The sequence below is a fragment of the Babylonia areolata genome, chromosome 29 (genome assembly GCF_041734735.1).
Source record: "Babylonia areolata isolate BAREFJ2019XMU chromosome 29, ASM4173473v1, whole genome shotgun sequence".
NCBI classification, from domain to species: domain Eukaryota; kingdom Metazoa; phylum Mollusca; class Gastropoda; order Neogastropoda; family Buccinidae; genus Babylonia; species Babylonia areolata.
In genome coordinates this window covers 14,369,890-14,383,736 of record NC_134904.1, presented here as the reverse complement: position 1 = coordinate 14,383,736, position 13,847 = coordinate 14,369,890, and the positions used below count along the sequence as shown (strand labels likewise).

Below are 13,847 nucleotides of genomic sequence, written 5' to 3'. Positions count from 1 at the left end.
ACACTACATCACATCTCCTAAGCAGATGCCTGACCAGCGGTGTAAAACAACGCACTTAGGCCTTGAGGGACAAAATATACATGAGCAAATATATTGATAAGTCATCAAATTAATGGGGAAAAAAAGCATATAAATCTAGAAATAACTAAACATAAGTAAGCAATTAGATAAAGGAATAAAATGAAATGTAAAAAAAACAGCAAAAAACAACCAACAAAAACAACCAACGAGCAATCAAATGTAAATCAACACACACACACACACTTACACAAAACTGCAATAACACATTACAGTTCTAGGCATCAGCCTTGTGCGCTTTCTCAAATGTTGTACACAAACACACGCGCAATGTAATAATATGTTCAGTACAACACATTCATTTTTTATTAAATTAGAAGATATTTGTGCCTGCATAGGCTTGTTTGGTTAACATCTGCCCATAATTTTTTTGTGTTTTTTTTTCCCCCTTCTTTTCACAGAGAAAATTGACAAAACAATTCAGAGTAGACCTAGAAGGAGAAATGGTCGATAACTCGAATACACTACATTTGGATCTCATGTGGCTTGTAGTTACTTCCCTTACAATCGGCAGCGCGCACTTGTTCGCGCATGTCAAAGATAATTGGCCACTTCCTGTCGACCATGTCAACAATGAACAGTTGATTACCACTTACCTTTACCACGCCATTAAAAAAAGCTTTGCTGATTCTTCACGCGCGGTGGGGCGCGAGCCACGAAGCCTCCACAACAAATGTAGGGCCGAAGAATGACAAGTGGAGAACTGATAGTGCGCAGGTTGTGTCGGAAACTGCATTTTGAAGTGAAACATGGGTTGCGGCAGTAGCTCGCTTGCGGATGTGGAGGAACCCGTTTCAAACGGGACCCTTGTGAATGGGGACATTAAACACAAACATCAAAACGGCAGCGCTGCACCCGTCAGCAGGAGAAAGAGTGGACTGGCTGTGAACAACAACACAAACAAAGCACAGATAGAGGAGGAGGGAGACGAAGAGGAGCAGAATGTTCTCAAGATTTCAGTAAGCGTGCGACATTGTCGAATAAAAACCCTACTTGAGTGTCTTCGGAGAATAATATTATTGTTATAAGTTAACACCTTGAGTGTTGAAGTTGTTTTTTTTTTTTTTAAAGTCCAGTTCAGTATCCCAGCTAAAATTGTGTTAAGTTCAGTTTGAATGGCTGTCCATTGATATGGGGGAGTATGAAAACCTGGTAGCAAATTATTTTATTTTATTTTATTTCACAATGTGGATAAAATCACCTTTGTTGGAAATAGACATATTTTTGGCTTTCACCCCTTTATGCGTTGTTCATGCCCAACTCCACAATACCCTGATTCACTTCCTGTTTATTTGAAGATATTAGATACTTACAAACAGCAGTACTTGTTTAAAAAAAAAAAAATCTTATCAACAAATACAAAAACAGCAACAAAAAAACAAACAAACAAACAAACAACAACAACAACAACAAAACCCAAAAAAAACCAAAAAAACCACCAAAAACAGTGCATTTATTCTAATGATGTTAAAAAAAAAGAAAAAAAAGAAGAAGATAAATAACAAAAGATAAAAATAGATAAAAGATGGGGCAATAATTGTTTTGAAGTGGACTAAAGGCAGGCCACCAGGTCTGAACTATGATAGCCATTTCCTCAAGTGTTACTACCACTACTACTACTACTACTACTACTGTTGCTGTTGCTGCTGCTGTGTGCATCTGGGTTCGTGTCACAGGATCAGTGACAGTAGACCACAGAGAACCACGAAAGGCCTTCATGATGGTGTCTACTAGAGGAGACAATGCATTGCTGCTGAGTCATGGTGTCTCAAACTGTCAAAGCGCCTGTTGTGATGAACATAGAGCTAATCCTCAACTAAGTCTTATATACTGACATCTGCAATTGCTCAGACACTGTGTGTGTGTGTGTGTGTGTGTGTGTGTGTGTGTGTGTGTGTGTGTGTTTGTCACTGTGTGTAATGTATATAGTATAATATACCAAGTGGAAGCATCTCTGTAGTAACCTAAACTGTTGACCAAAATTCACTGCTTCAAGCATGAAGATATAAAGATGGACTTTCTTTTCCCCATACTTCTAGCGTCATCATTTACATAGTATATGGATATCATAACATGAATATATCATTAGCCTCACAGTGCCAGTTGTCCACACACACACACACACACACACACAAATCCAACCCATAATTCATATTTCACATCACGGGGGTTGGGGCGGGGTAGGGAAGGGAATGGAGGGGAGATCAGGGACCAAGGAGAAATATCTTTGATGTCATTATGATCCTGATGATGATGATGTGAATTATGGATACTTATATAGCACATATCCTCAGTGAGAGTTCGAGTTCTGAGCGCGTTACAAACACAAAATCGTTTACACAACAGGCTGCCTACCTGGGTAAAGCCAACTGAGAGCAGCCTTTGGGTGCTTATCATTTGTTTCCTGTCTCGTTCAGTCAGGTTTCAGTCACACACAGACAGATACACATCTGTAAGTCTGTGTGTGTGTGTCTGTATGTGTGCGTGTGTGTGTCTGTATGTGTGTGTGTGTGAGAGAGAGACAGAGTGTGTAGGGGTGGGAAGGTGAGTGTGTGTGTGTGTAAGTGTGGAGAGAAACTATGTGCTAATGTTTGCTGTGTTACGATCAATGAACAGAGCACAACATAGTCACGACTAAACTTTATTCTTCAATGCCAGTTTGAAAGAAACTGAAACTGAGCTTGTGTGTGTTTTCTTTCTCTATTTAGTTTAACATCTTTTCACTGGTAAGTGATATTAGACAGGGTGGTGGGGGTCGGGGGGTGGGAGGCGGGAGGGGAGTAGTATGTGTGCGAGCGTTGGGTGTTGGGGTTTGAGGGGTGTGCGATGGGAAGAGGTGGTGGGATGAATGTGTGTCTTGGTGGGTGGGTGTGCGCATGTGTTTGAACTTGTGTGTGTGTGTGTGCATGTGTATGTGTGTGTGTGATGTACATTCCTACACACACACACACACACACTGTGTGATGATCATGTAGACACCAGAGGAGGTGGAGGCAATGCTGTCAGCCCTGGAGGAAGGGGAGCTGTTCTGTGACCCTGACTTCCCACCTGGATACAGCGCTCTGTACTGCTCCCCGGGCAGGAACTACAAGAACGTCACCTGGTGCCGGCCACAGGTAGCACACACATGTACACATATACTCTCACACACACACAAAATATGCACAAGGCACATGTACACACATACACACAATGCACACACACATGCACACACTGCACACACACACATATAATGGTAAATAGGCTTATCTGCCAGTACAGTGTTCATGAAGGTGAAAGATCAAATCCCTCTCCTAGCTCTTTCTCCCAAGTTTGACTGGAAAATCAAACTGAGCTTCTAGTCATTCGGATGAGATAAGCCAGGGTCCTGTGTGCAACATGCACTTGGCTCGCTGAAAGAGAACCCATGACGATAAAGTTCTGTTGAAATATCCACACAAAAATGTATGCATGCACTGACTTAGTGCTTTGGGTTATGCTGCTGGTGAGGCATCTGCCTGTCGGATGTGGTGTAGCTTATATGGATTTATCTGAATGCAGTGATGCCTCCTTGAGAAACTGAAAGTGAAAGTTAGTGAAACACACAAAATGGATGAACACCCACAGGTTACAGGCTTTCAGTACTGACCATTCTCTGTGAATTGCTGTGGTTCTTGTTTGCTTTTTTTTTGTTCTGTAACGTTGTTTTTGTTTTGTTTTGTTTTGTTTTTTTCTTTTCATGGTTCCCAGAAACTGTCTACAAGCATCAGTATGTATTGTATTGTATCACTGTTTGTCACAACAGATTTTTCTGTGTGAAATTAGGGCTGCTCTCCACAGGGAGAGCGCAACGTTACAGTGCAATGCCATCCTATTTTTCTCTCTCCTTTTTTTTATATATTTTATTTTATTTTATTTTATTTTTGCCTGCATGTGTATTTGTTTTTCAGATATATATCTACAGAGTTTTGCCAGAGACAACCCTTTTGTTGCCATGGGTGGTTTAACATGCACTAAGTGCATGATGGACATGGGATCTCGATTTATCGACTCATCCGAATGACTTGCGCCCAGACCACCACTCAAGTTCCAGTGGAAGTACTGCCGAGTGTGGGGTTCGAAACTGTGCGCTCAGATTCTCTTGCTTCTTAGGCAGTCGCGTGATCACTAGGCCACTGCTCCACACATGTGTGATGGGACATTAACTGATTGATTGATTGATATGGATACTTATATAGTGCCTATCCTCGGTCGGAGACCAAGCTCTAAGCGCTTTACAAACACGGAGTCATTTACACAACAGGCTGCCTACCTGGGTAGACCCGACGGCTGCCATTGGGTGCTCATCATTTGTTTCCTGTGTCATTCAATCAGATGTCAGGCATGTACACCTACACACTCAAACAAAAATGTAACATTTAACATTTTACGTGTATGACTGTTTTGTTTATTTGCCTGCCATGTGGGCAGCCATACTCCATTTTGGGGGGTGTGCATGCTGGATATGTTCTTGTTTCCATAGCCCACCGAATGCTGACATGGATTACAGGATCTTTAACGTGTGTATTTGAGCTTCTGCGTGCGTATACACACGAATGGGGTGCAGGCACTGGCAGGTCTGCACGTATGTTGACCTGGGAGAATGGAAAAATCTCCACCCTTTACCCACCAGGTGCCACCAAGATTCGAACCTGGGACCCTCAGATTGAAAGTCCAATGCTTTAACCATTCAGCTATTGTGCCCGTCTCTCTGTACGAATGACAAAAGAGGCGACAAAGGTAGCATTTTTTACCGCCGCTGACATCACTGAAACATTATAAACTGAGGGTTCGAAGACCAAAGAGAGAGGATGAAGACAAGAGAATACCGCATTTCTAATGACAAAAGCTGTAGACTGGGCCAATCAAGACTTCAGGCGGGGTCTTTGCAGGGGGAAAGAAAGGGAGAAAACTGGCCGTTTCAAAGGGAGCTAATCTAATCAAAATTCCCTCCTCCCCAGGAGCTGGTTCCTGAAGGGGAGGTGCCAGAACTGATGGTGGACGGGGTGACGAGGGACGACATCAAGCAGGGAATTCTGGGAGACTGCTGGTTCCTGTCCGCCTGTGCCGCCGTCTCTCAGCACGACAGCTGTATGAAAAAGGTAGGGGTTTTTACAACACGACAGCTGTATGAAAAAGGTAGGGGTTTTACAACACAACAGCTGTATGAAAAAGGTAGGGGTTTTACAGCACGACAGCTGTATGAAAAAGGTAGGGGTTTTACAAGATGACAGCTGCATGAAAAAGGTAGGGGTTTTACAAGATGACGGCTGTATGAAAAGGTAGGGGTTTTACAACATAACAGCTGCATGAAAACGGTAGGGGTTTTACAAGATGACAGCTGCATGAAAAAGGTAGGGGTTTTGCAACACGACAGTTGTATGAAAAAGCTGTATGAAAAAGGTAGGGGTTTTACAAAACAACAGCTGTATGAAAAAGGTAGGGGTTTTACAAGATGACAGCTGCATGAAAAAGGTAGGGGTTTTACAGCACAACAGCTGTATGAAAAAGGTAGGGGTTTTACAGCACGACAGCTGTATGAAAAAGGTAGGGGTTTTACAACACGACAACTGTTTGAAAAAGGTAGGGGTTTTACAAGACAACAGCTGTATGAAAAAGGTAGGGGTTTTACAACACGACAGCTGTATGAAAAAGGTAGGGGTTTTACAACATGACAGCTGTATGAAAAAGGTAGGGGTTTTTACAACACGACAGCTGTATGAAAAAGGTAGAGGTTTTACAACACGACAGCTGTATGAAAAAGGTAGGGGTTTTACAACATGACAGCTGTATGAAAAAGGTAGGGGTTTTACAAGATGACAGCTGTATGAAAAAGGTAAGGGGTTTTACAACATGACAGCTGCATGAAAAAGGTAAGGGGTTTTACAACACGACAGCTGCATGAAAAAGGTAAGGGGTTTTACAACACGACAGCTGTATGAAAAAGGTAGGGGTTTTACAAGATGACAGCTGTATGAAAAAGGTAGGGGTTTTACAGCACGACAGCTGTATGAAAAAGGTAGGGGTTTTACAAGATGACAGCTGCATGAAAAAGGTAGGGGTTTTACAAGATGACAGCTGTATGAAAAGGTAGGGGTTTTACAACACAACAGCTGCATGAAAACGGTAGGGGTTTTACAAGATGACAGCTGCATGAAAAAGGTAGGGGTTTTACAACACGACAGCTATATGAAAAAGGTAGGGGTTTTGCAACACGACAGTTGTATGAAAAAGCTGTATGAAAAAGGTAGGGGTTTTACAGCACGACAGCTGTATGAAAAAGGTAGAGGTTTTACAGCACGACAGCTGTATGAAAAAGGTAGGGGTTTTACAACACGACAACTGTATGAAAAAGGTAGGGGTTTTAAAAGACAACAGCTGTATGATAAAGGTATGGGTTTTAAAAGACAACAGCTGTATGGAAAAGGTAGAGGGTTTACAACACGACAGCTGTATGGAAAAGGTAGAGGTTTTACAACACAACAGCTGTATGAAAAAGGTAGGGGTTTTACAACACGACAGCTGTATGAAAAAGGTAGGGGTTTTACAACACGACAGCTGTATGAAAAAGGTAGGGGTTTTACAACACAACAGCTGTATGAAAAAGGTAGGGGTTTTACAACACGACAGCTGTATGAAAAAGGTAGGGCTTTTTACAACAAGTCAGCTGTATGAAAAAGGTAGAGGTTTTACAATACGACAGCTGTATGAAAAAGGTAGGGGTTTCACAAGATGACAGCTGTATGAAAAATGTAGGGGTTTTTACAACACGACAGTTGTATGAAAAATGTAGGGGTTTTTACAACATGACAGCTACATGAAAAAGGTAGGGGTTTTACAACACGACAGCTGTATAAAAAAGGTAGGGGTTTTACAACACGACAGCTGCATGAAAAAGGTAGGGGTTTTTACAACACGACAGCTGCATGAAAAGGGTAGGGGTTTTACAACACGACAGCTGTATGAAAAAGGTAGGGGTTTTAACAACACGACAGCTGCATGAAAAGGGTAGGGGTTTTACAATACGACAGCTGTATGAAAAAGGTATGGGTTTTAACAACACGACAGCTGCATGAAAAGGGTAGGGGTTTTTACAACACGACAGCTGTATGAAAAAGGTATGGGTTTTAACAACACGACAGCTGCATGAAAAGGGTAGGGGTTTTACAATACGACAGCTGTATGAAAAAGGTAGGGGTTGAAAAAGGTAGGGGTTGGTATGACAAACGTTTCCACAAAGCCTCACGATATTTTGTATTTGTATTTCTTTTTATCACAACAGATTTCTCTGTGTGAAATTCGGGCTGCTCTCCCCAGGGAGAGCTCATCGCTATATTTCAGCGCCACCCTTTTTTTTTTCTTTTTTTTTTTTTTTTTTGCCTGCATGCAGTTTTGTTTTTCCTATCGAAGTGGATTTTTCTACATAATTTTGCCAGGAACAACCCTTATGCTGCCGTGGGTTCTTTTACGTGCGCTAAGTGCATGCTGCACATGGGACCTCGGTTTATCATCTCATCCGATACTTGTCATAACTCAAATAGTGCTGTTGTCGCAGGCCCATGGCAATGTGAGTGTGTGTGATGGGAGAGTAGAGAGAATGGGGGTGGGTAGATGGATGGTGGTGGTGTGGTTCAAAAGGGAGAATGACCCGATTTTTTTACCCCTTTTACCTTTTCTGTCCAGAATTTTATTTAACAATTTTTACAAAATCTGTGGCATGCAGATTACAATTATGTTCCTTTTTACATGTATGTATTTTAAGTGAAGATTGCTGTCATATCGGCCATTTAATCAAGTGTATGTCTGTGCGTGTGTGTTAGTGTAAGTGTTGGAGAGCAACAGTTGTATACTGATAGTATGTTACTTTGTGAGTTTTATGCTTTAAAAAAAATTTTTTTTATGATATTAATAATTCTGTTTTATGTTTCTACTACTTTTTATATGCTTTCTTGTTTCACTGTAGGTACTGGATTGTAAAGGGCTTAGAGCTTGTATTATAGCGCTATATAAAAATAAAGTATTATGAAATATTATATTCACGTCACACACACAAAACGTCCACCACGACAGGTGATGCCGCCAAACCAGCAGCTCTCCGGCCCCAGCTACAAGGGCGTGGTGTGCTTCAAGTTCTGGCGGTTTGGCCGCTGGGTGCCGGTGTACGTGGACGACCGTCTGCCCTGCGTGTTCGGTCAGCTGATCTACGGACATAGCGCCGACCCTCGCGAGTTTTGGGTGTCGCTCATCGAGAAGGCATACGCCAAGTAGGTCGCGCTTTTGAGATCGGTTGTGTGGTGTGGTTGTGGGGGCGGGTGGGTGGGTCTGTGAGTTTTGGGGTGGGTGGGTGAGTGTGTGTGTGTGTGTTTAAAGGGGTGGGTAGGTGAGCGTGTGTGTTTGTGGGGTGTGGGGGGATGAGTGTGTGTGTGGGGGGTGGGTGGGTAGGTGCGTGTGTGTTTGTGGGGTGTGGTTGGGTGAGTGTGTGTGTTTGTGGGGGTGGGTAGATGGGTAAGTTTGTTTGTGGGGTGTTGGTGGGTGAGTGTGTGTGTGTGGTGTGTGTGTGTGTGTGTGTTTTCATGCATATGTATGTGTATCGGTGCTTGCTCAGGGGGGGCGGGGGTGTGTGTGGGTGTTGCATGCCGGGTATGTTCCTGTTTCCATAACCCACCGAACACTGACATGGATTACAGGATCTTAAACACGCATGTTTGATCTTCAGTGTGCGTAAACACATGAAGGGAGTTCAGACACTAATAGGTCTGTGCATCTGTCGACCTGGAAGATCAGAAAAAGCACCACCCATTGCCCGCAAGGTGCCATGTCTGAGATTCGAACCCGGGATCCTCAGATCAAACATTCCAACGCTTTAACCACACGGCTGTTGCGCCGGTCATGTCTGTTCAAAGCGGCAGCTGTACTTGAGCAGAAAAGGAATGCTATCTGGCATGGTTTGACCAACTTGTTTCTCATTTCCCACCCGTCATATCTGTTCAGATTTAGCAGCTGTACTTGAGCGGAAAAGGATGTTATCCAGCAGGGTTTGACCAATGTTTCGACGGGCGCAATAGCCGAGTGGTTAAAGCGTTGGACTGTCAGTCTGAGGGTCCCGGGTTCGAATCACGACGGCGCCTGGTGGGTAAAGGGTGGAGATTTTTACGATCTCCCAGGTCAACATATGTGCAGACCTGCTAGTGCCTGAACCCCCTTCGTGTGTATATGCAAGCAGAAGATCAAATACGCACGTTAAAGATCCTGTAATCCATGTCAGCGTTCGGTGGGTTATGGAAACAAGAACATACCCAGCATGCACATCCCCAAAAACGGAGTATGGCTGCCTATATGGCGGGGTAAAAACGGTCATACACGTAAAAGCCCACTCGTGTGCATTCGAGTGAATGCAGAAGAAGAAGAAGACCAACGTTTCTCGTTTCCCAGACTGCACGGCAGCTACGAAGGCATAGAAGGGGGCACGACTATGGATGCTATGGTGGACCTGACGGGAGGTTTGGCCGAGCGGTACAGTGTGACGGAATACGACCCCAGTGTCTACCAGCGTATCTCACAGGCTCACAAGTCTGGCGCTTTTGTCACCTGTGCCAAAGAGGTTGGCTGTGTGTGTGTGTGTGTGTGTGTGTGTGTGTGTGTGTGTGTGTTCATTCTTTAGGTTAGCATCTTTTCACTATTAGTGATATTAGTGATATTAGACGATTAAAAAAAAAAAAAAAGGGAGGGGTGGGGTGTGTGTATGCGTGTGTGTATGAGTGTGTTTGTGTGTGTGTGTGTGTGTGTGTGTGTACATGCAAGCGCGCGAGCTTGTGTGTGTGAGTGTGTGTGTGTGTGTGTGTGTGTGTGCAAGCGTGCGTGGTTGTAAGTGAGAGAGTGAGTGTGTGTGTGTGTGTGTTCGTTCGTTCTTTAATTTAGCGTCTTTTCACTATCAGTGATATTAGACGATTAAAAAAAAAAAAAAAAAAAAAGGAGGGGGAGGGGAGAGAGGGAAGAGGAAAACAGAAAAGGTAGAAAACTACCAAAAAATGCACAACTAACATGCAATTACATTTAACAGTAACAATTCAATAACAGATAATAATCAGAAACCATTAACACAATTCTGAAGTACATGGTGTAATGTGGTGGTGTGGTATAGCGTTGGGATGATGTGATGATGTAATGTGGTGATGCAATGTTACGTGGGGGTGAAAGTGATATGGTGTGATGTGGCATGGTGGTGTGATGTGGTGTGATGTCATTGTGGGGTGATGGTGATGTGGTTTGTGTGATATGGGGGTGAGAGTAATATGGTGTGGTGTGGGGATGATGTGATGTGATGTGCGGTGTGATGCGGTAATGTCATGTGATGTGACGTGGTGTCATGTGATGTGATGCGGTAATTTCATGTGATGTGATGCGGTAATGTCATGTGATGTGATGCGTGTGATGTGATTTTGTGATGTGGTGTGATGTGGTAGTGTCATGTGGTGTGGTGATGCAGTGTCATGTGATATGGTGATGTTATGTGGTGTCATATAAGATGTGATGCGGTAATGTCATATGGTGTGATATAAGATGTGTCATGTGATGCAGTAATGTCATATGATGTGATGTGGTGTGATGTGTGGTGATGTCATGTGGTGTGGTGATATGATGTCATGTGGTATCATGTGATGTGTGGTGTGTGGTGATGTCATGTCATGTGGTGTGATGTGGTGTGGTGTGATACGATGCAGTAATGTCATGTGGCATGATGTAGTGTGATGTGATATGATGTGATGTGGTCATGTGGTGTGATGTGGTGTGGTGTGATACGATGCAGTAATGTCATGTGGCATGATGTAGTGTGATGTGATATGATGTGATGTGGTCATGTGGTGTGATGTGATGCGGCAATGTCATGTGGTATGATGTGGTGATGACAGGGGGACTGGAGGAACAGCACGAAGGCAGAGGCCAATGGCCTGGTTCCCGGACATGCCTACACGGTCACTGACGTCACCAAGGTCAGTTCATGGTCTGTGTCCTGTGTTTGTTGGGGGGTTATGTACATGTGTCTGTCGTGTTTATTTGATCTCTGTGTGTGTTTGTCTGTATTTGTATTTGTATTTGTATTCCTTTTTATCACAACAGATTTCTCTGTGTGAAATTCGGGCTGCTCTCCCCAGGGAGAGCGCGTCACTACACTACAGCGCCACCCATTTTTTTTGTATTTTTTCCTGCGTGCAGTTTTATTTGTTTTTCCTGTCGAAGTGGATTTTTCTACAGAATTTTGCCAGGAACAACCCTTTTGTTGCCATGGGTTCTTTTACGTGCGCTAAGTGCATGCTGCACATGGAACCTCGGTTTATCATCTCATCCGAATCACTAGCGTCCAGACCACCACTGAAGGTCTAGTGGAGGGGGAAAAAATATCGGCGGCTGAGCCGTGATTCGAACCAGCGCCCTCAGATTCTCTCGCTTCCTAGGCGGACGCGTTACCTCTAGGCCATCACTCCACTGTGTATGCACATGCATACATGTTAACTTCAGACATTGGTGAATTGTTTATTTGGAGGTAAAATTCTTTGAGCAAATTCTTTGCCCTTGTGGATAAGGACTGAGTCATTACCACAAAGGCAGCACTTGCAATTTATGGTTTGGCGTGCTTGTTCATTGAAACAACTCTTCTTGCGAACGAATCTTCAGCCTTGTGAGGAAGCATCGGATCTGTGCTGTGCAGACTGCGCACGGGGCACACTTTTTTTCTTTTTTTTATTTTTTTTTTTTACTCATTCTTACTTGTTGAAGGGGTAGGAGGCCCCTCGATGTATTCCCTGTGATGAGCCTCTCACCTTGAAACACGTGCTCCTTGACTGTTGGGATCTGCATGACGTTAGACACAGACATTACATGACGGATTCTCTGAAGAACACGTGCTCCTTGACTGTTGGGATCTGCATGACGTCAGACACAGACATTACATGACGGATTCTCTGAAGAACACGTGCTCCTTGACTGTTGGGATCTGCATGACGTCAGACACAGACATTACATGACGGATTCTCTGAAGAACACGTGCTCCTTGACTGTTGGGATCTGCATGACGTCAGACGCAGACATTACATGACGGATTCTGTGAAGAACACGTGCTCCTTGACTGTTGGGATCTGCATGACGTTAGACACAGACATTACATGACGGATTCTGTGAAGAACACGTGCTCCTTGACTGTTGGGATCTGCATGACGTTAGACACAGACATTACATGACGGATTCTCTGAAGAACACGTGCTCCTTGACTGTTGGGATCTGCATGACGTTAGACACAGACATTACATGACGGATTCTCTGAAGAACACGTGCTCCTTGACTGTTGGGATCTGCATGACGTTAGACACAGACATTACATGACGGATTCTGTGAAGACTTGTGTTTCGTGATGTCCCTCCGTGGACACTGTTGGACTTCTTGAAAGAAGTGAACATTTTTCATCACATTTGAAGGTTTTAAACTATGGAAGATTTTTACACTTTGTTTGGAAAGGTTAAAGCGGTGACTAGTTTTTATTGGGTTTTTTTTTTTAACCCTCGAAGTAGGTACTAATGTGGCGATAGCCTTGAGATGGCCTTAGTGGTCGGCGAGGCTCTAAGCACCGTGATTTGATTTGATTTGATTTGATTTTCATTCTTCTATGGGTCAGGATACCTCAGAGGCTTTGATCTTCTTCTTCTTCTTCTTTGTTCGTGGGCTGCAACTCCCACGTTCACTCGTATGTACACGAGTGGGCTTTTACGTGTATGACCGTTTTTACCCCGCCATGTAGGCAGCCATTCTCCGCTTTCGGGGGTATGCATGCTGGGTATGTACTTGTTTCCATAACCCACCGAACGCTGACATGGATTACAGGATCTTTAACGTGCGTATTTGATCTTTTGCTTGCGTATACACACGAAGGGGGTTCAGGCACTAGCAGGTCTGCACATATGTTGACCTGAGAGATCGGACAAGAGGCTTTGATGATCCCCAGGTGCCAAGAGAAACCAAGCCACAACAGTGAACTGAGGGACAGTCTGTGGAAATGATACCAGGAAAGCATCCTCGGCTTCTCTGGAGAAGTGTCTCTAAAGGAGGTGTCACTGCAGTCGGGACAAATCCACATGCTCTGCGCCACATCTGCTAGGCAGATGCCTGACGGTGGCATGTAACCTAACGCGCTTAGTCAGGCCTTGAGTACATGCAGGAATATGTTGTTGTTTTTTTTAATTTTTTTTTTATCGCAACAGATTTCTCTGTGTGAAATTCAGGCTGCTCTCCCCAGGGAGAGCGTGTCGCTATACTATATCGCCACCCATTTTTTTGTATTTTTTCCTGTATGCAGTTTTATTTGTTTTTCCTATCGATGTGGATTTTTTCTACAGAATTTTGCCAGGAACAACCCTTTTGTTGCCATGGGTTCTTTTACGTGCGCTAAGTGCATGCTGCACATGGGACCTCGGTTTATCGTCTCATCCAAATGACTAGTGTCCAGACCACCACTCAAGGTCTAGTGGAGGGGGAGAAAATATCGGCGGCTGAGCCGTGATTCGAACCAGCGCGCTCAGATTCTCTTGCTTCCTAGGCGGACGCGTTACCTCTAAGCCATCGCTCCACTCCACATATTTGTGTACATGTCAGAGTGGATTTTTCCAACAGAATTTTACCACAGGGCAGCCCTCTTGTGTTCTTTTTTCAGTGCAGCCAGTGCGCGCTGCACACAAGACCTCGGTTTGTTGTGTCTCATCCGA

The 13,847-nt window shown here is 43.9% G+C and overlaps 1 protein-coding gene across 1 annotated transcript in view; it reads left to right on the top strand.

The window, feature by feature from the left end:
* Positions 1-643: 643 nt before the first annotated feature.
* LOC143302326 (calpain-B-like) overlaps positions 644-13,847 on the top strand; it is a 28,827-nt gene continuing 15,623 nt past the window's right edge. Inside the window, exons 1-6 of the mRNA XM_076616941.1 lie at positions 644-1,037; positions 3,054-3,194; positions 5,058-5,198; positions 8,167-8,360; positions 9,529-9,697; positions 11,007-11,087. Coding sequence (XP_076473056.1) covers positions 828-1,037; positions 3,054-3,194; positions 5,058-5,198; positions 8,167-8,360; positions 9,529-9,697; positions 11,007-11,087 — 936 coding nt within the window. The 5' untranslated portion in view covers positions 644-827. The remainder of the gene's footprint in view (positions 1,038-3,053; positions 3,195-5,057; positions 5,199-8,166; positions 8,361-9,528; positions 9,698-11,006; positions 11,088-13,847) is intronic.